Source organism: Saccopteryx bilineata, chromosome 4, assembly GCF_036850765.1.
Source record: "Saccopteryx bilineata isolate mSacBil1 chromosome 4, mSacBil1_pri_phased_curated, whole genome shotgun sequence".
NCBI lineage: Eukaryota > Metazoa > Chordata > Mammalia > Chiroptera > Emballonuridae > Saccopteryx > Saccopteryx bilineata.
The window spans coordinates 241,297,991-241,320,906 of record NC_089493.1 but is presented as its reverse complement, the minus strand read 5'-3'; the positions used below and the strand labels follow the sequence as shown (position 1 = coordinate 241,320,906).

General features: G+C 40.9%; 1 protein-coding gene across 2 annotated transcripts in view; it reads left to right on the top strand.

The window, feature by feature from the left end:
- The window catches only part of EPB41L4A (erythrocyte membrane protein band 4.1 like 4A), a 324,982-nt gene that overhangs the window by 235,893 nt on the left and 66,173 nt on the right, over positions 1-22,916 (top strand). For both annotated transcript variants that reach the window (XM_066274043.1, XM_066274044.1), the window contains one exon: positions 1,964-2,085. In XM_066274043.1, the coding sequence (XP_066130140.1) occupies positions 1,964-2,085 (122 nt within the window). The remainder of the gene's footprint in view (positions 1-1,963; positions 2,086-22,916) is intronic.

Sequence of the window (22,916 nt, the reverse complement as noted above, 5' to 3'; positions counted from 1 at the left end):
TTTTTTATTGTTGTCATTGTATTATCAGAGACCATATCTGAAACAGTGATTTATCAAATCTTTTATTAAAATGTTTGTTATGCACTGGTATGTATCTCTTTCTCTGAGCCCCTTAAAAATTAACTTTGCCTTTGCCTGTTAAGTTTGTAGGGGACTGCTTGTTTTGATGAATATGAGCTGTGTAGAATTTATAGTGAGCAAATATATTTTGTCTGTGCAGTCACATACATACTACCCAAGTCTTAGAGCAGAGAATGTCTGTTGAAAGTAGGTCTGGGCCCTGGCCAGTTGGCTCAGTGGTAGAGCGTCAGCCCGGCGTGGAAGTCCCAGGTTCGATTCCCAGTCAGGGCACACAGGAGAAGCAACCATCTGCTTTTCCACCCCTCCCCCTTTTGCTTCTCTCTCTCTCTCTCTCTCTCTCTCTCTCTCTCACTCACTTTTCTCTTCCCCTCCTATAGCCATGGCTCTATTAGAGCAAGTTGACCCCGGGCACTGAGCATGTCCCCAGATGGGCAGAGTATCACCCCCTAGTGGGCTTGCTAGGTGGAACCAGGTTGGGGCGCATGCGGGAGTCTGTCTTTGCTTCCCCTCCTCTCACTAAATAAGAAAAAATAAATAAAAGAAAAAAGAAAGTAGGTCTGATCTTCACGCTTTAAACTATTTATAACAGTGGAATTTTGCTCTATATATGGATTTTTCTTTTCTTTTTTTAGCTTTTCAGGAGATACATGTTGCTATTTGTGGTACCTTATTGGCTATCTTTAAAAAATAGTTAAATTTCAAATGAAAGAAAACATTACAGTTTGCTTCCCTCTCTCCCTTGGTTCTTACGAACAATTGAACACACAGCACACTCAGAGATAGAACCTAGCGTCTTAGTTCATGGTGGCTCAGATCAAGTGGTGTCCCCAGATATTCTGACGAGAAGCCACTTTTTATGAGTGTTTCAGCATTTTAAAAACTTTCTAATAAAGGTATATGGGGTAGTGAGGAAGGGAAACTTTCACAGAAGCATGTAGTTGGTGAGTTTTGCTTTATAAATCTCATTTGGGAGAGATTCACCAGTATTTATTCTGTAAATGATGTATGAGTAGGATTTGGGGCCTTTTGTCCTCCTATAGCTGTCTCTTCTTGAGGTGAATCAAACTAGACAAATACATATGCATTTTTTTCCTTCTACTAAAGTGATAAATTAGGTGAAAATTTTACCTAAAATATTTAGGTAAGAGCCAGGGTCATTTACTGACTTTACTTCAGCAGGCTGTGGATCCATTTTCAGTAGGATGAATGTCCACTGAAATCCAGCACGTGAAATTAGGCAGTTCTCCAAGGACAGTAGTCTATCCCCAGGAAGAACTCGCCCTCCTGAATCCTCACAGCCTCTTCAGAGAAGCAGCACTGGGTTTAGGTCTGTCTTAAACCTTCCTGGGCACCTGATCTGGCAAAGGGGAAGTGGGCACGCTAACTGGTTCATTGTGCTATATAGCAGGGTTGAGAGTAGATCTAGAGCACACAGTGGTCCTCTGGGGGCTTACATCTTTCTGTGTAAGTCCAGCATGGGGTCATGCTGATTCCTGTAGAGTCATTGCTCTTATGTAATTCAGCCCAACACAATTCTTTATTATTCCATTGTAGAGCTGGGAGGTAATCAGCATTCTCTATTTCTGGCCTTCATTTAAAGAAAGCTAAATCTAAACCTTCCTCCTCCTTTAATAAACACCCTTTCCCTGTTTCTTCTGAAAGATATTCCTTTTAACCTGAATGTTTCCTATTAGAATTTAATACCACTTCCTTGGTTAATACTGCAATGAGAATCGATTGAAAGCCTTTATATGGTTACAGTCAATGTGAGTATGTGTTTTTACTTCTTTCCATACTTTGCAGATATTCTGAATGAGCCCGTTGTTTAATTTTGTGGCTGTGTGGTTTTACCTGTGTTAATCAAAATGTTGCATTTTTTAAGTGGCCGGACAGCATTGCAAATGAATCGAGATCTTTCTATTCAACTTCCCCGCCCAGACCAGAGTGTTGCAAGAAGCAGAAGCAAGACGTATCCTAAGAGAATAGCACAAACACAGCCAGCTGGTAAGTCCCTGCTGTAAACCTGCACTGTTAGGCTGATGGTTTAAGGCAGGGGTCCCCAAACTTTTTACACAGGGGGCCAGTTCACTGTCCCTCAGACCGTTGGAGGGCCGAACTATAAAAAAACTATGAACAAATCCCTATGCACACTGCACATATCTTATTTTAAAGTAAAAAAACAAACAAAAAAAAAAAAACAGGAACAAATACAATATTTAAAATAAAGAACAAGTAAATTTAAATCAACAAACTGACAAGTATTTCAATGGGAACTATGGACCTGCTTTTGGCTAATGAGATGGTCAATGTGCTCCTCTCACTGACCACCAATGAAAGAGGTGCCCCTTCGGGAAGTGCGGCGGGGGCCAGATAAATGGCCTCAGGAGGCCACATGTGGCCCGCGGGCCATAGTTTGGGGACCCCTGGTTTAAGGTATGCTCAGCTGGTGACTATAGCTCAATAGGTTTTTGTTGTTGTTAATACTAGAGGTTTTCATTTGACCCTGAAAATTTCTAAGCAAACAGAAATTAATAATAAGTAGACAAGTAGTCAAGTTGGATCACCATACCCTGCTTAATGACTATACTTTCTTTCTTTTTGAAGAGGTAAAATATAGTTTCAACTGAGTAATTTCTTAGTCGGGTGTATATAAGATTCGAATTGAAACAAACTCTTAGAAAACATCCTTTTTAAAAAATAAAAAGAGAACACTGTTGACGTAATCTACATAGAATTCAGTAGATTTTTTGTTATTGTTGGTTTTTTATTATAAAATATAATATACATGTATATGCACATATACATATAACTGTATATATGTGTACACAACATTTTGCATAGCCTACAAGCCAAGAAGTCCCTCCTGTTTTTTTTTTTTGTGTGTGTAGAAAGGGGTTTGATTTTCCCTTACTTTTCTACAGACTTTTCACTACCACAGCCCTCCTATTTTTTTGTTCACATTTCTACCATTCCTTCCTTTCCCAGACAGACAAAAATACCATCTGACTTTGTGATAATTAGTTCCTTACTTTTTGTTACAATTTTACTACTTATGTAGCTTTCTCTAAGCAAACTAATTCATTTTACCTGTTTTTAACACTATGTGAATGAATCATGGTCTGTGTTCTTTTGTCTTGGTTCTATCAATGTTATATGTAGTGTACACTAAAGTACATTCATTTTCCTTGCTGCGAGTATTCTATTGTATGAGTTTTTTTTCTTTCTTTTTTTTTTTTTTGAGAGAGAGAGGGAGGGAAGGAGAGAAAGAGAGGAAGAGAGAGAAAGAGAAGAGAGAGAGAGAAAGAAGGGTCAACTCGTTCCACTTAGTTGTGCACTCACTCATTGCTTCTCATACATGCCCTGACCTGGGCTCAAACTGGCAACCTTGGGATCCAGCTGGCACTGCAGGATTGAGCCTGTGACTTCAACGCTCTGGGATGATGTTCTATCCACTGCACCACCAGCTGGGGCTGTATGACAGTTTCTTTATCATTCTGTTGATGGACATTTGGGTGATTTGTATTTTTTGTTTGTTTTTAATGCAGTCTACTACTTTTTTTTAAGACTTTTATTTATTTATTCACTTTTATTAGAGAAATAGAGAGGAGAGAGAGAGAGAGATAGAAAGAGAACAGGGGGAGGAGCAGGAAGCATCAACACCCATATGTGCCTTGACCAGGCAAGCCTGGAGTTTCGAACCAGCGACCTCAGCATTCTAGGTCGACACTTTATCCACTGTGCCACTACAGATCGGGCCAGACTGCTTCTTTAATAAAACGACCTAATCAATCAGTTTTAATTCATGTTCAATATTTAGAGCTCAGAATTTTACTGACTTTGGTGGTGGCTTGCTTATAGATCTCCCTTGTCTGACACTTTCCACAGACTTTTCACATACTGTACATTGAATCACTTGAGCCTCACAATAACCTTGTGAGGGAGGGCAAGGGAAACAGTATAGTCTCATTTTACAGATCAAGAACACGTGATCCAGCAGTTAGACAGGGGTGGGGCTGGCACGAAAGCCCAGGTCTCCTGGGTCATTTTGCTATATAGTATTGTCTGAAGTGAATAAAATTAAAAAAAAATTATTTAATTTATTGGGGTGACATTGGTTCATAAATTATATAAGTTTTAGGTGTGTAATTCTATTATACATCATCTGTATATTGTATTGTGTTTACCACCCCAAGAATGGAATTTTTAATAACAATAATTAACACCTGAGCATTGCATGACAATTAACCTGGCACAGACATCTATTGTTTCCTTTAGCTCTCATGCTGGGGCTATAAAGAAAGCATTTGAGTTTGCTCCACCGCTGTTGGCTACGAGAATGTCACAGTGTTATTGTTTCTAGAGCCAAATTAAATCTGATTTAGGTGTCTTCATCTCACTGAGCTAAGAGGAAATTAAATTCTTTCTGATGTATCTACAGTGGCTAAAATAAGACATGCTTTAATTTTGTAATACTTTGCCACATAAGTATTACCATTTTCCCCATTTGGGTGATAAGGAAACTGAGATTTAAAAGGTAATTTTGCCAAGATTACATAATAAATAGGTAGCTTAGGGAAAAAAAATTTAGATTTAATATCTTCATCATAATCTTTTGTATTTATTTTTGTACATGAGCACTCTGAAGTCCCATTTAGATCAACTCCAGTGTGGTATAATCAAGAGGCAAACTTTCAAATCCTGCACAATTTCTGAAACACCATGCCTCACGAAATCATTCTGAGACCAACTGCGAATGTCAAAAGCATTCCTTGCTTTAAATCAACATTTTATTCCACTCGAGATGCGGGAATCGTCACACTTGCTCTTTATACAAACCTGCTCAGGTTGCTTCTTTTCTTCTCATATGTTCTTATAAGAATATCTGCTTCTGTAACACTTTTGTTTTTGGCTCTTTTTGAAAGCCCACATTCTACAAGCTGATTAAGAGACAAGGAGTTTTTGGTTCTGGTTTTGGTTTCCTCAAGACTGATGCAGAGCCAGTGAAATGCAGTTTTCACAGAGCGACCTGGGACTCAGCTGAGCCCTCACGTCTACCTTCCACCCCCACCCCCGCCTCCTGTGTCCTATTCAAACACACCCTCCCTTTGGTATACGCCTGTGGCTAATAACGCACAATCCGGGCTCCTCTAGGACGGCCTCTCAGCGTCAGGTGGATCTTTTAAAATGGAGCACATGTTGTGTTTTTATTATTATAAAAATACATGCTTGCTTTAGAGAATTTAGGGAAGTTAGAACCTCCCCATCTAAAAAGAAATTTTTCATATTTAATTCCATTCTCCTAGTACTAACACCATATTGTATAGCCTTCTATTCATTTGAATATCTTTTCTGCAAAAGTTAATAGTAGTGTTTTAGAACTTACTTTTCTTATATATTAATATATCATGGATATGTCTTGATAAGTTGTTAAATGTTCTTATATAGCACCATTTTAAGCTCTGTATAGTTTTCACCTGTATGGATGTAAAGACTTGACATAATTTATTCAACCAATCTCAAGTTCTTGGATATTGAAGCTGTTTCATATTTAAAGCACTATAAATATAGCTAAAGTGAATGTCCTTGCAGTTATCTCTTTAAACATTTATGCTAGCATTTATTTATTTATTTATTAACAATGGTGTATTTTCATCATTTTATTTTTAAAAGAATATTAACAATGCTGTATTTGGAACTAAGACCTTGCTGTGTGTACATATTTCCCTTTGATTTGAATTACTTCCAGCCTAACTTTTCAGGCCTGTGGTCACAAACTGTGATGTGTTCTGGGGACCAGGAGATGACCCTCCTTGGTAGTGTGTGATTGTAGGGTGAGGGAGGATCATTTAGCAAATGTCAATGATGCAGTGCTACGGTTACTGTTATAGACATGTGAAGGACGTTGTGAGAGAAGGATTCATGTTACTCTGTTTCTTTAAATGTTCCATTTTCTCTATTTTACATGTAATCTGCTTTGAGCCCCAGTTGAATCCAGCTGGCAGAGACCCAGTCTCAGCCATCTGCCACTCCTAAGGTCATGTTTGGGTTCTAGCTTGGAGCAGAATATTTGAACGGGGCCCTCTTGTCTTCAACTACATCAGTCACCACTGTGCTCCTTGTTCCATCCTACCAGACTTCATGAAGGTGCGAGTTCTATGTGAATCTGGGCTGCTGTATGTGAGGGAGGGGAGGCTCTTTGGTGAGCCTGCTGGCCTTAGGGTTGGCAACCAATGGGTGTTGGTGCCAGTCAATGCTTACAGGAATCCCCATTTGGAATGTGATGAAGAAGGAAACTTTATTCAGTGCAAACAGCTCAATTTTGATACAGTATGGCTGTGGAACAGCATAGCTCCAAGGTGGCCCTCACTCTGCTCTGGTCCAGTCCAGCAAGAGATATTTGGTGTTTCAACTCCTGCCTGGGAAATGCTGTTTCTAGTCTTCAGTAAAAAGGGAAAGTGCCCTTTATAAGCCACAGGGGAGCTGACTTATATAGAGAGAAGTCCTCACCCTTAGTTCCTGATTGGTTTGTCCTCATGCAAATGAGTACTCCAAATCCTCACAGTTTGATTGGTCAGAATGGAGCTGTGCTGATTGGTCCGTGAAGATATGATGGGGACAGAGCTGTGTAACTCCAACTGGATGGGGAAAGCCTCATTCCTATGAGTTAAAATAGGACTGTCTCATTCTGAGAATTCCAGGAACGCCTTTATAAGGGCTAGCTCAGGTGGCAGGAACACAGTGCAGGCAGGCAGGTCAGTGCAGGCTTCTCCCCAAAGTGCAGTTTGTTTCAGAAGCCCCTGTGTAGAAGTGACTACTAGGCTCTGTTTTTACATTTTTAGCCACCAAGAGTCCTTCTTAGTAGGTATCTTCTTTCTCAGGTCCACAACTACTAACCAGAAATAGCTACTCTGGTCACTTTGTGTAACAACTAAAGGTCAATTGTAGCTGAGCCATTGTCTTAGCCAAGGTAAGATTGGAAAGGGAATTTGCTTAAGATAAAACAAAACAGAAAAGCCTATAAAGTGGTAGGTCTAGTAAATCTATATTAGAATATTATCTAAAGCAAATAAATGATGTTTAGGATCAAACCTACCTGGAGACCATGCTCCCAGTTGCCCTCTAAGGCTCTGCTGTGGAGTGGGGGTGGGGAGGCCTGAGAGGGATTTGCCTGCAGGTCATTAGGTCACTGTAGCCCTAAGGCCTCTGTCCCCTTGCTCAGCACCCCAGGCAGCCCCACTATTCATCCTTTCACACTGTAAGCTCTAGAGCAGCCTCCTTTCTTGGAAGCTTTCTATTCCCAGGACTCATTTATGGGTAGCTGAGCAGAAAAGGAACAACAGCTTTCTCTTTTTTTATTTTGACAATTAAAAAGGTATAAAGAAGATTATAAGAAATAGAAAAAGGTTATTTAATTAGATTGTACTCTATTTGGCAAACATGGAGTTATGGTTTAAATAGAAGATAGATTTTTTGTTTTAGCTCTAATAAGTCTAACTATTAATTTTCATAGATTGAATTCTGCTGGTATTCTCACTAAAATAAAATTTTAAACTACAGTTTGAGCCCTGGCCAGTTGGCCCAGAGGTAGAGTGTTGGCCCGACGTGTGGAAGTCCCAGGTTCGATTCCCGGTCAGGGCACATAGGAGAAGTGACCATCTGCTTCTCCATCCTTCCTTTTACCCTTCTCTCTCTCTCTCATTATCTCTCTTTCCCTCTGGCAGCCATGGCTCAAATAGTTCAAACAAATTCAGGCCCTGTGCTCTGAGGATGACTTCATGGACTTACCTGAGAAACTAAAGTTTCAGGAGTTATCAGCATAAACTGTAACCTCTTGTTTAACATTTATGTATAATAAAAAACAAATTGTGCCAGAAGGGAGACTTACTTGCTCTTTGTTAGTTTATATCATTAATTTTTAGTGCATGACTTGCAACTCTAAGGGACATTCTTTTATTTCTTTTGAACTTAGAGAAATTTAGTTAAACTTAATGACTGCTCTCCTTAACCTGCCACTCAGTTCTCTGCAAATTAAAAAAAACACCACAAAACCTTTTGTTTTACCTCTCAGTCAGGAATAATAAATGCCCCGGTAGCTAAAAAAGCCATTGTGTTTAGAATCCTCCGAGGTTAGGCCTTGGCACTACTATGAGGAAGTGCATTCCAGACCCAGGAGCCCTGCGCCCAGCCTGCCTCTGCCCCACCCGGCGGAGTTCAGCGCCGGGGCATGCAGCCAGAGCATTCCTGCAGCTCTGAGTGGCTCTGAGGAGCTTGGGGTAACGCAGGGGGTGAGATGGGATGGCAGGGAGGAAAAAGTGCATATTTGTACAGCCCTTTCTCTGACAAGGTCTTGGCCACTCGTGTAGGTGGGTTCTTGTTCGAAGAGAGTCTCTGCTCTAAGGGGGCAGTAAAGACAGAATATTTGGCTATTGTCCATAACTAGGGGTAAGAACAGTAATGGGTAAAGCCATTTACCATGGATAAATGGGGCTATGATTGTCTGGTGCAGCAGTTTAAGTTCTTAAAGATACGGCACTGGTGAACAGAGAAGTAAATAGTTGTCTTCAGACACCTGAAAGGTGACATTTTGGCATTGCCACTTCAAATATATGGAAGATGCTGCAAACAGTGCTTGCAGAGTCCTGAAAATGACCCCTGAGGACGGTTTGTGTGGTCTGCAAGCAGACAGCCACACTCAGACCGAGCCCATTGTTTCTGTGCAGGAGGGGTGACCCAGTGTTGTCAAATCTTCTAGCGTTTTAAGGGAAGCATGGGATTTGGATATTTATGTAAAATTTCCAGAATTTTAAGTCTGGGCAATTAATTTCCTTTTAAAGCAAGTCTCTGTGTGCTAAACTGAACATTCGTGAGGGTGGGATATGGCTGGAGGTTTGTTTCTTCAGTGTGAATGCGGATCACTTGCCCGGGGCCCCGGTGAGGCTCTCCAGCGTGCTCTGTGAGCGACACTAAATCAGAGTCGGCGCTCCAGGGGTCTTCAGCATGAGCACTTTGTGGTTAGTAGGTCAGTTGGCCAACTCCAGGGGATGATAGTGCCACACAGCTCTGGACTCTGTAGCAAATAATTCACATGTGGGTAGCTGACCCTCTTGGTGACCTTGGGTTGGTGCAGCCCAAAGCAAGAGAGACAGAAGTGCTTTGATATAGTGAAGAAAAGTTTTACTTGATGCAGTATACCGCTCTAGGCTGCTGAGAAATTATAATGTCAAGAAAGTAATAATCACATTGAGTGCCACTTTCAATTGGCACATTGTGCTGGGTGTAATGTCAACAGAATTGCCACCTTGTCTTGTGGCAATTAGAAATGTATTTTAAAACATCTTTTCAGACTAAAGGCAAGCTATGTGAGCAGAGTCTGGCGTGTCAGATCAAGGCAGTGTTCTCTAGTGAGCAACATTTGATAAGTCTAGGTTCAGCCTGAAAGTCCATGTCCTCACTGTGGAATATTATGAAGTCACTCAATCAGCCTAAACCTCAATTTCTTCATCTGTCAAAGGGGGATATTACCCCTGCCTCATGGTCAATGTCATGAAAATAGTGTCTGAAATGGGTAGAGCATTGTGTTGAGCACCTGTAGAGGCTTGGGAGACTTTAGTGACTTCTCCTAAGCCAAGAGGAAGTCTTTTCTACATGGCATAGACCAGTCTCTGAGTCCACCTGTCAGTCTTGGAATTATATTTACCATATAGCATCAACTTCACATGCAAAGGATACTATGATATATGGAGGAGAGACAGCCTTTTGAGAGTGATGGGTGGAGTCATTCAAGTACAGTGAATGGGGCTTAAGAAAGAAATTGGGTACCCCTGCTTTATTCTAGAAGATTTGGTAAAAATAGGGTATGAGGGAACTGGGCAAGTCAGAGTGCCCTCTGTGTATTGGGTTTTCTGCTGGCAGATCTCTGAGTCCCTAAGGGCAGCTGTTGGCAGGTGATTTTTACAGACCAGAGTGTTCCACTTCTCAGCATAGCCTTCAGTCCATTATCTTCTTTCTCTGATTTTTATCCCCCACCCCACCCCCACCCCATGCTAGCTTTTCTCTAGTCCTGTTGGTATAGTCTGTGGCTGTGAAGGGGGAAAACCAGCTCCTCATAGTGAGTTCATAACAAAGATGAAATTGCCTGATAGTTTAAAGTTCACAGAGTTAATCATTTCATCTTCCATATAAGATGGTTTTTCCTACTCTTAAGTAATTAGCTGCTAGGCCTACCCAAGTGCATTTTTCATGTCAAGCAGACAATGGAAGCAGAAGATAAAGAAAGGGCGAAGCTGAAAGGGTTTGGAGTGGGGAAGCAGAGTTGTTGAATCAGGGAGTAAACAGAAGCCAAGGCTCTGGGTTGAGGATTTCACAAGTTAAATCCTAACCTCACTTCTACAACATGACCAGACCTGTTGCTGTTTGTTATAAAAGAGATGGCAAACTACATGAGCATTTGAATTTTTGTTGGTTTGCTTCTACAGTCCCACAGTGTCTGCCATGAAAGGCCAGGTCCCCTGCCCTCCACGAGGGAGAGGAATGTTAATAACTGGCAGTTATTGAACATCATTGCATGCCTGGCACTGTGCTGGACACCCCATATAAGATCTCACTCATTTGTCTAGAAGATGCTGTGACTCTCAATGTACAGGTGAAGAGGCAGAGGCTGGAACTTGGCTAGGGCCCTTGATTTGAACTCAGGTCACTTTGAAAAACAAAAAAGAACATGATAAATTTTTACCTGCTAATATGGAATGATCTTCAGGATAGAGTATAAGCAAGGGAAGAAAAGTATGGGGAGGCGGGTACCAAGTGTAATACACTCCCATTATATAAAAAGACATAAAAATTAGGGACGGGAGGATATGCATACATATATATTATATACTTGTAGATGGGAAGCATAAAAACTAGTAACATGGGTCATGGGAGGGGTTTTTGAAAGAGTAGGAATCAGTGGGAGAGAGATTTATTTTTGCTGTTTTTTAACAGCATTTGCATTTTTACCATGTTGTACTTTTAAAAAGCCCTACAGATAATTTTCATGGATGCCTTAAGTTCACAAAATGATTTTTTTTCACAAAATGATTTCAGATGCATATTCAAATTTCCAGTATATATTCCCTTTTTTTAAAGGTTTTTTTTGGGGGTTTTTTTTTGTTTTTTTTTTTTAGAGAGAAACAAAGGTGGGGGAAGGAGCAGGAAGCATCAACTTGTAGTTGCTTCTCATGTGTACCTTCACCCTGCAAGCCTGGGGTTTTGAATAGGTGACCTCAGCACTCCAGGTCAAGGCTTCCTTCACTGCACCACCACAGGTCAGGCCAGTTTATATTCTTAAAAAGCTCAGAGCTGCCTGAACTGATAGAGTGTTGGCCTGGGATGCTGAGGATCCAGGTTTGAAACCCTGAGGTCGCCAGCTTGAGCATAGGATCATAGACATGACCCCATGGTCAGTGGCTTGAGCAGGGGGTCACTGGAGCCTTTGTGGTCAAGGCACATATGAGAGGGCAATTAATCAATAACTAAGGTGCTGCATTATGAGTTGATGCTTCTCATTTCTCTCCTTTCCTGTCTCTCTCTCTCTAAAAAAAAATAAAAAAAAGCTCAGAGCTGAGGACACTGATATGCTAGGAAGGCTGCATTGTAATTCATGGAAAAAGTAATGGGACAATACAAAACTGATAGTACAAAATTCACATGTCAGGAATTTCTACTGTGTTGTAATAGATACAACCCAAGTCTTCCAGGTGAAGAGCATAAAACACATTTATACCTGTATATTTTAATTCAGGACTTAAGGCAGGGATCCCCAAACTTTTTACACAGGGGGCCAGTTCACTGTCCCTCAGATGGTTGGAGGGCCGGACTATAAAAAAAACTATGAACAAATCCCTATGCACACTGCACATATCTTACTTTAAAGTGAAAAAACAAAATGGGAACAAATACAATATTTAAAATAAAGAACAAGTAAATTTAAATCAACAAACTGACCAGTATTTCAATGGGAACTATGGGCCTGCTTTTGGCTAATGAGATGGTCAATGTGCTCCTCTCACTGACCACCAATGAAAGAGGTGCTCCTTCCGGAAGTGCGGCGGGGGCCGGATAAATGGCCTCAGGGGGCTGCATGTGGTCTGCGGGCTGTAGTTTGGGGACCCCTGCCTTAAGGGATGGCAGATGGTGTTACAGATCATCAAGTCAGAGTGTGCTTTGTTTCAAAGGAGAAAGACTCATAGTAGGACCCCAAAATCTTTGGATTAGATGAAGTAGAGGATAGTCGCTTTGTGTTGTACATAAAGGAACTGAGGCCTGAAAAGATAAAATGATTTGCAGGTGTAGCAAGTTAGGGAACCTAGCTGAGAATCACAGACACTGAGGAGTGTTTAGAAAAAGACGGCACCATAACAGCTTTCCCACCAGTTGGTGCTTTCTGCGTATAGTGCAGTGTTTGCTTCTAGTCTCTGGGTTAGCTGAAGGCAGGTTGGGAAGACATTAGTGTTACTCCTCATACAGGGCATTAGAATAAGGCATTCTGACGAGAGTTGTTATTTGGGTGGTTTTGGAGATGATTGCTGGAAAACGTAGCAGATTTATAAAACTCTGCTTTAAATAGAGTATGTTTGTCACTCTTCTTCTCCTTCAAGGTAACAAATCAGAGTTAGATAATCTACTGAGATGGTGTCTAAATTTGTTATTATTCTTTCTCTTCACCCTGACTGTAAGAATTCCTGCTGATGGAATGTTAATTTACCTCGTGACTGATGATATAAGCCTTTGCATGGAGAAGGCTAGTAGTCTAGTGGGAGAAAATAAAGTTGTACTTGATTTGAGTAGAATTGAATTCCTGATCTAACTTGGCCATGATCTGTAATACACACAAGGTTCTGAGCTTTCTCCTCCTTATCCATGAAACAAAGGAATTGGGTACATAAACTTTAAAGATCCCTCTTCCTAAAATTCTCTTTTCTTCTGTCTGGCTTACCTGTTACAGAGTTGAAAAAGACTGAAGTGTGAAAAAAAATTTTTTTTGGAAGCTTTTATTTAATATGTTTTTTTAAACCACTTCAGAAGTTTTACAGACTTGTAAAAATTTTCCCAGATTAAAAATACATTTTTTGTCATTGAAAAATTTTTTATATACAAAAGTAGAGCTGCTTCTTTAAAACTTAAGTTCAAATGAAACTCTGATTGACAAATTGAATGAAATTAGTTACAACAACTAATTTTAAATTATTCTTTTAGTTCAAATTAACCAGATAAATCTGTGTTTTTACCTCTTCGGTTAACCTCATAGTTAGATATTAGTGCTGTTTCGCTGGGTATAAATAAAAAGAGGCTTCTCAAGGTAGGTTTTGCATGCCTTTCTCTATGACTTCTGTGCAAATATAACTGTAGGCTAGTCCTCTTGTGACCCTTGCGAATTTGAGCAACTTTTAAAAATCAGCGTATGAATTGGCTCCGCTTTGGCCTTTGTGGTGTCAGTTCATGGTTCTGCCACGAAAGCAAGATTCTGCCTTGATGTTCCTAATCACTTAGGCAAATTCTCCTGCTTTCTTCCCCCTCTTTCCTTTTTATAGACGGGTTCGAGGATGTGTCTGTCACCTGTTTGAGCTTCTTTTTTGAGATAGATCTTTTAGGCAGGTGGCATCTGAGAATGCGACACCTTTGTTTCACTATGCTAGGCAGGACTCAAGATGCTGATTCGTCAGCCAGAATCTTCTTCAGACCTTGAGAAATCTGGGACTAATTTCAGTGGCTCTGCCTGCCTCACTTACTGGTATCAGTGTGAAAACGGGAGTTCCCGGGGGTCAAGGTTATTGAGTAGGTGTAGGGAGAGGAGGGGAAACAAGAAAGGAAGGAACTACTTTGACTGTGGAGCAGGTATTCTGGGTTGGCGCTTTGAACAATGCATAATGCTGATCTTGGGACCAAGCATCCAACGATCAGAGGTGACAGACAGGACAGCCCTCAGTAACAGTGGCCTTGCCCCCGCCCTTCTCTCCTGGAGTAAAAATGAGGCACCTGAGGAAACCACCCAGAGCAGCTGGAATTGGAGCCCAGAGGAGGAGTCCCTCAGCTGGGGAGAGCTGTGCCTTCTGGGGCTGCAGTTACAACAATACCTATGAACACAGACGCCAGCTTGCAAAGAATAGACCCACTGCGAGAAACAGTGAAGGAGCGTGCAGCATTGAGAGGAGCATGGGGTAGAAGACTTAGTACCCTTGACTCCTGTCTAGTCTGTGAGCTCTAGATGAAACCCTAATGTAAACTGGTTTCCCTGTACCCAAACAGTGAATAACATTACTTGCTATAATCCTGGGAAACCCATGAGGAAGGTGGATGGTAGTCTCATTTCACACCTAAGGAAACAGAAGCACAGAAACTTTGCTTATTCAAGGTTACACAGCAAGTAAGTACAGCATTAGGGTTCAAACCCAGGTCTCTGGAGGGCACGTATTTGGAAAGCAAATGGAAAGTGAAAAAGGTGGAAGTACGGGAGTTATTTGAAAATATCCATCCCCTGTTTTTCTCATTACTGTGGGATTTATTTACTGCACCAGACCTACTTGTTTCTGTAGATATTCTGGAGAAGTCAGGACATTCTGCTCGCTCTTGGGGAGCGCTAGGTCAGCCTGCTCTTATATCACGTCATTTAAAAAAAATGCCTAAGTTCTATGGGACATTTACCTGGCAAAGAGGAGAAAAGGCAGTAACAGTGTTAATTGCAAGGAGCGTAAGGTCAGTCACATCAGGTGTATGTCTGTCTGTTCAAGGATGTTTTCCTTTGTTGACACGCTTTGCTATTCTACCTTAAAGCTGATGTTTATTTTCATTCTGTAAAAGACTTAATATATGGCAACTCAGTTATATTTTCTTTTAACAAGTTAATGTTTCCACTCTTCCTATGAGTATCTAGCATTCCATGCATAGCTACCAAAATTCGAAAAGCAAGGAAGACTGAAGGCCTATTGTATATTCAAGTTAAGTATCATAGTTTTAGTGAGTTGCCGTGAGTGTCACTTTTCCTCCCTTCTCATTCAACAAGAATTCATTGAACATTTCTTTCGCATAAGACCTGTGATGTTTTGATTTTTAATAAGAAATATATGTTTGGTCTTGATCCCTGTACCTGACACAAAGCTGCTAAAACTCTGGGAAGTTCCTAAGTGCAGCGAAGGAGTGACTTTTGTTATTCATAACAAATCCTTTTAACCACAAAGGGGTTTATGTCGATAAGGCGACTTTGGGAAAGCCTGAAGGACAGGAGCTGGATGGCTGGATGCCAGGATACCAGCTCTGTGACTAGAGAGGGGGAACTTTGAGTCCCACCCCGTGATTCCAGGAAGAGGTGAGGGGGTGGAGGCTGAATCAAGTACCAATGGCCAGTGATTTAATCAACCATATTTGTTTAATGAAACCTCTGTAAAAACGCCAAAAGACCGGGTTCGGAGGAGTTGGTGAATGTGTGGAGGTGCAGAAGAGTAGTGGTCAGAGAGAGACCACTGGATCTCCATGTCCCTCCCTGTGTACCTTGTCCCGTTCATCTCTTCCATCTGACCTTCCCTGAGCTATATCTTATAATAAACCAGCACTCTAGTAAGTAAACTGTTTTCCCGAGTTCTGTGAGCTGCTTTAGCAAATTAATTGAACTGGGGAGAGGGGCATGGGACCTCTGACTTACAGCCAGTTGGCTAGAATGACAGATAACAACTTGGATTTTGCATTGGGGTCTGAAGTGGGGGGCAGTCCATGGGACCTGACACTATATCCAGGTAGATAGTGTCATAGTTTAAATTGCAAGACTTGTGGTCTATGTCCCTGGGATCTGAAGAGTTGCCTCGTGGAGAGCCTGTTCCACAGAGCATGGAAAAATGAGTAAAACTTGGCCCCTGGTCTAGAGGAATTTAGTTATATAAATATCATACAACAGTTACTTAGCATTCACTAAAGGCCAAGAACTGTGCTAAGCACCTTCTATAAAGTATCTGATATAATCCTCATATCACTATAAGTAGTTGGTAATATCTCTGTTTCACAGATGAGAAAACTGAGACCCAGAGGGTTTCAGTAATTTGTCCAAGATCATACAGTAGGTAAGTTAGCAGAGCTGAGAAACAAGTCTAGGTGTGTATGATTTCCAGCCTTGTGCGCCGTGAAGATAGTTAGTCCATCTGGGCAGGGAATAGACGTGCTCGAATGTGGGCAGGATGTGTCAGTGTCATGGAGCACTGAAAGTTCTAAGTGTCCAGAAAGATAATTTGCTTAGGGCTGAAGGGAATCCATGAGGTCTCGTGAAGAAAGTGGTTTTGAGGGGCAGATGGATTAGGGCAGGAGATTTCAAACTGGGGTATACAACTCCTGGCGGGAAAGGGCTTTCTAAGGGGTGTGCGGGCACAGGCCAGTTTGATTGAATCAATTTTCAGATTCTCTGGGATACTAGGACTTGCTGGTTCCCCTCTCCAGCCTGCTCATTCCCGATGAAACTTTTCCCATTTTCCAAAGGAAAGGCAGACCTTTCCCCCATTCACAGTATGTAATACTGCTTGTCCTTAAATGTTAAACCTCCTGGGTTGGTGTTGGCAAAGTAAATGACCTCAGTCATCAGTGGCACATCTTTTTCTAAGTCACCCTCTCATTCTGGCTTTCACCAAATTGATGAAGGACCAGATTGGTTTGTCACCAAACAATTAGAACATTTGAAATCATTTTAGATCATGTGTCACTACTTACAGAGGTATATATGTCTACATGAAACTCTTAGAGGTTCTTTGGGACATGGGTGATGTCTTAGCAACATTCTTTACATAAAGCTCTATTATGTAAACAGGATTTCTCAGCAATGAAAATCTATCAAAATAAAAAAAGGAGAATAGACTCTGGTCAGGTAGCTTGGTTGGTTAGATGTGAAGAGTTTGCTTGGTTCAATCCCCCACCAGGGTATATATACAGAAACAGATCAATGTTTCTCTCTCTCTCTCTCCCTCTTTCTCTCTCTAAAATCAGTAAATAAAAAAATTTAAAAAATTTTAAAGGAGGCCCTGGCCGTTTGGCTCAGTGGTAGAGCGTCGGCCTGGCGTGCAGAAGTCCCGGGTTCGATTCCTGGCCAGGGCACACAGGAGAAGCGCCCATCTGCTCCACCCCTCCCCCTCTCCTTCCTCTCTGTCTCTCTCTTCCCCTCCCGCAGCCGAGGCTCCATTGGAGCAAAGATGGCCCGGGCGCTTGGGATGGCTCCTTGGCCTCTGCCCCAGGTGCTAGAGTGGCTCTGGTCGCAACAGAGCGACGCCCAGGAGGGGCAGAGCATTGCCCCCTGGTGGGCGTGCCCTGTGGATCCCGGTCGGGCGCATGCGGGAGTCTGTCTGACTGTCTCTCCCCGTTTCCAGCTTCAGAAAAATACAAAAAAAAAAATAAAAAAAAAATTAAGGAATAGAATTGTTACTTAACTGTCCATTTTATCAAAAAATAATATTCTTGAATGATATGATCCATGTAATCATTGAGAAAACAAAACTACCTCATTTATCTCATTAAGAGTTATTTTCCAATAAAATTTACTTTTTATGTGTAATAATTTTGAACAGTATTGCACACTAATAATATACTATTAAAAATAATATACTATTAATAATTGAAATGATAACTTAGTTCAGAAGAAATTTTTAACATCTAGAGCTTTGTGGTCATGGGAAATAAAATTTAATTTATATCTATTTTTTTCACAGAGAAATAAAATAGGGTGACAAATAAAACTTTCAAGCATAAAACATTATTTTAGAATAAATGTTTACAGAGGAGGTGGTATTGAAATGCAAATAAAGAAGAAAAAAGAACGCTATGAAATTTCCAACTGCTTAAACTTATTTTATGTACTTTTAAGTGGCTATCAAATTCATATGATATTTTATTACATCGGATATGCCTGAGAGAGTCATGAAAAAGTTCTATTTTAAAATGTCAATATTTACTGTATGTTGCAAATGACATGCTTTGGTACTATTAAAACTTTCGATGGACAATATTAGATATTATCTTTGACATATACACTGAGGCTTGTAGTTCTTCAAATTCTTTTAGTGAGTACTTGGGTAAAATAGTTTGAAGAACACTGAGTTGAAGCCTCCTAGATATGGGTTCACATTTGGAAGTAGAAAACAATAACATTATTCCCCAATCTGCCTTAGTTAAATAAGCCTTTTAGAAGCAATCTCTATATACAATTACATGTACTTCTTGCTTGTATATATTGTACTTTATATACCTTTACAATTGCTTCAAATAAAACCTCTAAAGCAGTGGTCTAACACACTGTTGTGAAGCAGAACCAACTTGAGGTCAAGTATGGCACCATCATCCCACTATATATGAAAGAACATGGCTGGGGGAGGTTTGCTATAGGTTGCTATAAATTGTGTGGCTCTGATGGAAGGGCCAGGGGAGTGCAAGAGTAATTCCAGGATAGGATATGAGTGTTTATTCCACTTTCTTCCTTCCCACTGCGTTTTCATATCTCAGGAAGAAAACTTTGGTATCCAAGTGGTTTGCCACACCTCCTGATTCCAGCCAACCATTCACACATGGGTGTAGTATTGGGCCTGAGAGGGCTAAAAGGAAAGATGGTGTCCCTCTGCTGTTATCACATCTGGGTGCCCCTCCAGCATGCACAGCGGAGACAGACTACAAGTTCCTCAGACAGTAGAACCCTTTTGTTTACTCTGAGGGTCTTAAGGGAGTGAGCAAATGCCTCCCCAGGCCCAGAAAGGCCTTTCATGTTTTTGAACCTGGCATTCTGACCCACAAGGACTGACCACCTGTCTCTCAGTGTGTGCCTCTGTGGCTCTGGTGCAGGGACAGAGGATCAGTGCCTTTATTTCCACCTGACTGCCTCCCAGGAAGATCATTTTGGTCATGAGGAAAGCCCAGGGATCCAGGAGAGTGCTGGGTCAGGGGAGGAGAGGTTGGAAGCAGACCAACCAGGGAAGGAGTGTTCATGCACGGACAGCTTTCCCCAGCATCTTTCTCATCCACGCCCATTCTTTATAATCTACCCTCCAGCTTTTTAGCAGAACGCCTTGTTTGATCTTGCAGTTGACGTGTAGCAAAATGAGTGTCTTGAAAGTCTGTGTATTTGTGGTGAAGAAGTAACTGTGCTTAAATACCACCCTTGGGACTTCTGAATGCAGCAGCTCTAAAGAAAAGCAGGGGTCTGGCTGTCTCTTTAGGGTGAGTAAGCCGATGCCAGGCATCTGAACTTTAAGAAATTAGACATTGGATTCAGAAACACCTCTGTTTTCCAAGTTGTGTGTGTTTTGAAATTCAGTTTTGTCCTACATAAATTAATGAGTTTTCTGCCAAGTATAAAACCTTTCATGATGATGGAAAAAAAAATATATATATATATATATATGTGATTTTCTTGGTCATTTTACTTTTTTTTTTTAAAGATTTTATTTATTTTAGAGAGGAGAGAGAGAGAGAAGAGAGAGGGAAGGGGGGAGGAGCAGGAAGCATCCACTCCCATATGTGCCTTGACCAGGCAAGCCCAGGGTTTTGAACCGGCAACCTCAGCGTTCTAGGTCAACACTTTATCCACTGTGCCACCACAGGCCAGGTGGTCATTCTACTTTTGATCATAATTTGTGGCGTTAGAAAAGCATTTGCTTTAATTTGCTATACTATCTGCCATTTTCCCACGGTACTCAGTCTAAAGCCAGTGAAACCAAGACAAAGTGACCTTTTACTGTCAGCGTAAGGAATAGAGCCAAAATATATTTTAATTTATTTGTTCATTCTTAATTCATGAATATCAGATTTTTTTCTGAAAAGTTGTACTGGGTTAGAGAATGTGAAACCAGATCGGCCTTATTGGAACGTAAGCGTCTGTCGTGTTGGGAATAGCTGGAATCTGTCCTGGCTGTGTTACTTGTCTTAAACATCAGATGCAGAGGTTTGTTTGTTTTTCCTTAAGTTTAGAAAAGAGAAGATAGGTCATTAAGTGGAATAAAATTTTACCTAAAAGTTTACAAATTTATCTTATTTGAGGCTTCTTAAAATAAAATTATTTCTATATTACAATCCTACTTTCCTTACTGGCTATATGGTCTTTCACCCATATAACAGAATAAGGCATTCTTACTTGCAAATACAATTTTTTCATTTAAAAGTCACATATTTATCCTCCCTGTCCACTCTGTAAATTAAAATCAGTGGCAACATTTAAGTGACATCAGAGATTTAATTTAGTTTGACAGGTGTCAAATTGAGCTATAAATTTGGTGAGACTCGTAACTATTTAAATGCAAAGTGGTTTTATAATTGAAAATCCATGTATATTCATCACCAGATCTTGACATCACAGAGATGACTTTTAAGAATTGCCCCCAGATCGAGTCACTAAATAGACCCTGGGAGAGATGAGTCTGTTTCTGACAGCTACTCCTCCTGAACCAAGGGCAAGGATCACTTATGATGAGGGCATTCAGACGTGAGTGGAGACAGACCACACGAAAGCCTGGTAGAGGTCCGATGCACACAGGCTGGGAGCGTTTGTGTTTAGAGTGTTAGAAAAGTGAACAAACATCGGACCCTGGCACTGCAGTGCTGTCACAACTGCAGGAATGGTGTGGGCCCGTATTAAGCTGTGGTGTCTAACAGTCCAGAAACAAAAGTGATCATAAATCATGAGCTAGATTTGACTCCGTAGTAAACCATGGCAGTCCCCTGATAAACTCATTCTTCCCAATGTGACCAGCCTCTTGAAATAAAACCCTTTGTGTTTTTATTGTGAACAATATGTAAAATGAATTGGATGCTCCCAATTCTAAATGGCCTTGCTACAGTTAATATTTTATTTTATCTAAAATAAAACACAGATTTACTAAGAAGCCCTGATAACATATATCAATAGCTGATCTTTGTTATGGATGACCTGTGAGTCTCCATATTTACTAGCGTGGTGTGCTCTAGCACAAGGCTGCTTTCAGAGCTCTGGGGCCTGCTCTGCAGGACTGGCACACGGCCTCTTGTCCTGCATCTTCCGTACTTCCTCGTTCAGGCTTTTTCTTTCCTGTCTTAGTTTTGACACCTTTTAAACATAACATAATGATCCTGAAATTTTCCCTTCTGGTGGAAAAAATAGTAGAAACAGAAAAAATTTTTTTATAATAATGAGCCTACATTGAGTACTTAACCATGTGTAAAATATTGTGCTGGCAGCCATGGGGGAGGGGGCACAGTGATGTGACCTTAATTTTATGCGTTTGAGGCCTTATTATAAAACAAAGAAATCCTGGGGACTTAAGGTACAGCAAGGTGACTATAGTTAACAAGACTGTGCTGTATACTTGAAGGTTGCTAAGAGATCTTAAAAGTTCTCATCACAAGATAAAAAACTTTGTAATTATGTGTGGTGACAGATGTTAACCAGATGTATGTGGTGATCATTTCACAATATATGCAAATAGTGAATCATTATGTTAATATAATGTTGTATGTGAACTGAATCCTACCTGAAAGGTTCTGAGGCCTTATTATGAACTTTTATTAATAGATTCTAAACTAATAATTTTATTGTATATTCTATAAATATTTTGTGAAATGGATATATAATGCTTTCTTTTTCTAGATATTTTTTATGAAAACTGACTTTATCTAAAAGAATGAGTTATCCCAAATGGAGTGATTGCTGTAGTGTAGGAAGATTGCCCTCACTGTTTTACTTCTTTTTTTTTTTGTATTTTTCTGAAGTTGGAAACGGGGACACAGTCAGATAGACTCCCGCATGCACCCTACTGGGATTCACCGGCATGCCCACCATCTGGGGCATTGCTCTGTTGTAACCAGAGCCATTCTAGCACCTGAGTCAGAGGCCACGGAGCCACCCCCAGCGCCTGGGCCAACTTTGCTCCAGTGGAGCCTTGGCTGCGGGACGGGAAGAGAGAGACAGAGAGGAAGGAGAGGGGGAGGGGTGGAGAAGCAGACGGGCACTTCTCCTTTGTGCCCTGGCTGGGAATCGAACCCGGGACTCCTGCACGTCAGGCCGACGCTCTACTACTGAGCCAACTGGCCGGGGCTGTTTTACTTCTTGAGGTAGGGAACGGCTAAGTAGCTGTTCACTTTATCACACTTGTTAAACTATTCATATATATGTGACATATTCTTTTTGGTGGTTGTTTAATTTACAATGAAAAAAGAATAGGGAAAAATGATTTCTCCAATCTCAGAATATCTTCTGGAACAGCCCAAAATTCCACTGTGATCAGTTCCTGTTTAGTTCCTGTTTGGCTTCTTCTTTTTCTCTTTGAAATGGAACTATTCTGTCGTCAAAAACACATGAAGACATGAACCCTTTAGTGTTTAGAGCTTGTCATATGACTTCTCTGTGTCCCAAGAATCGGAGCTTCTGTGGAAGGGACAATTCTGGAGGGTGGAATAGTGACGGGAGAAAAAGTTGGTAGTAGATGTCAGCAAAATGGAAAGTCAGTAAAGCTGAACAGTGCATAACCTGCCTTCCCCACCTTTTCCTGTTTCAGTAACCAATGCCTAACCTAGCTTTACTGAATTGCTTAGCTTTCTTCTCAAAAGTATGAGAAAAACCTCACTAATTTAACCTAATCAGGAAGAGGATTAAAATACAGTGTTTGAGACTGTGGTTATTACTTTTAAATGCACACTTAGTAGCATAAAGCTAATAAGTATTGCCTAATTAAGGCTTTTAAAGAACCCTACACCCATGAATAGAAAAGAATAATGTAGCCTTGGCTGGGTGGCTCAGTTGGTTTGAGCATCGTCCAGAAGTGCAGAGGTTGCCAGTTTGATCCCCAGTCAGGGCACATACAGGAACAGAT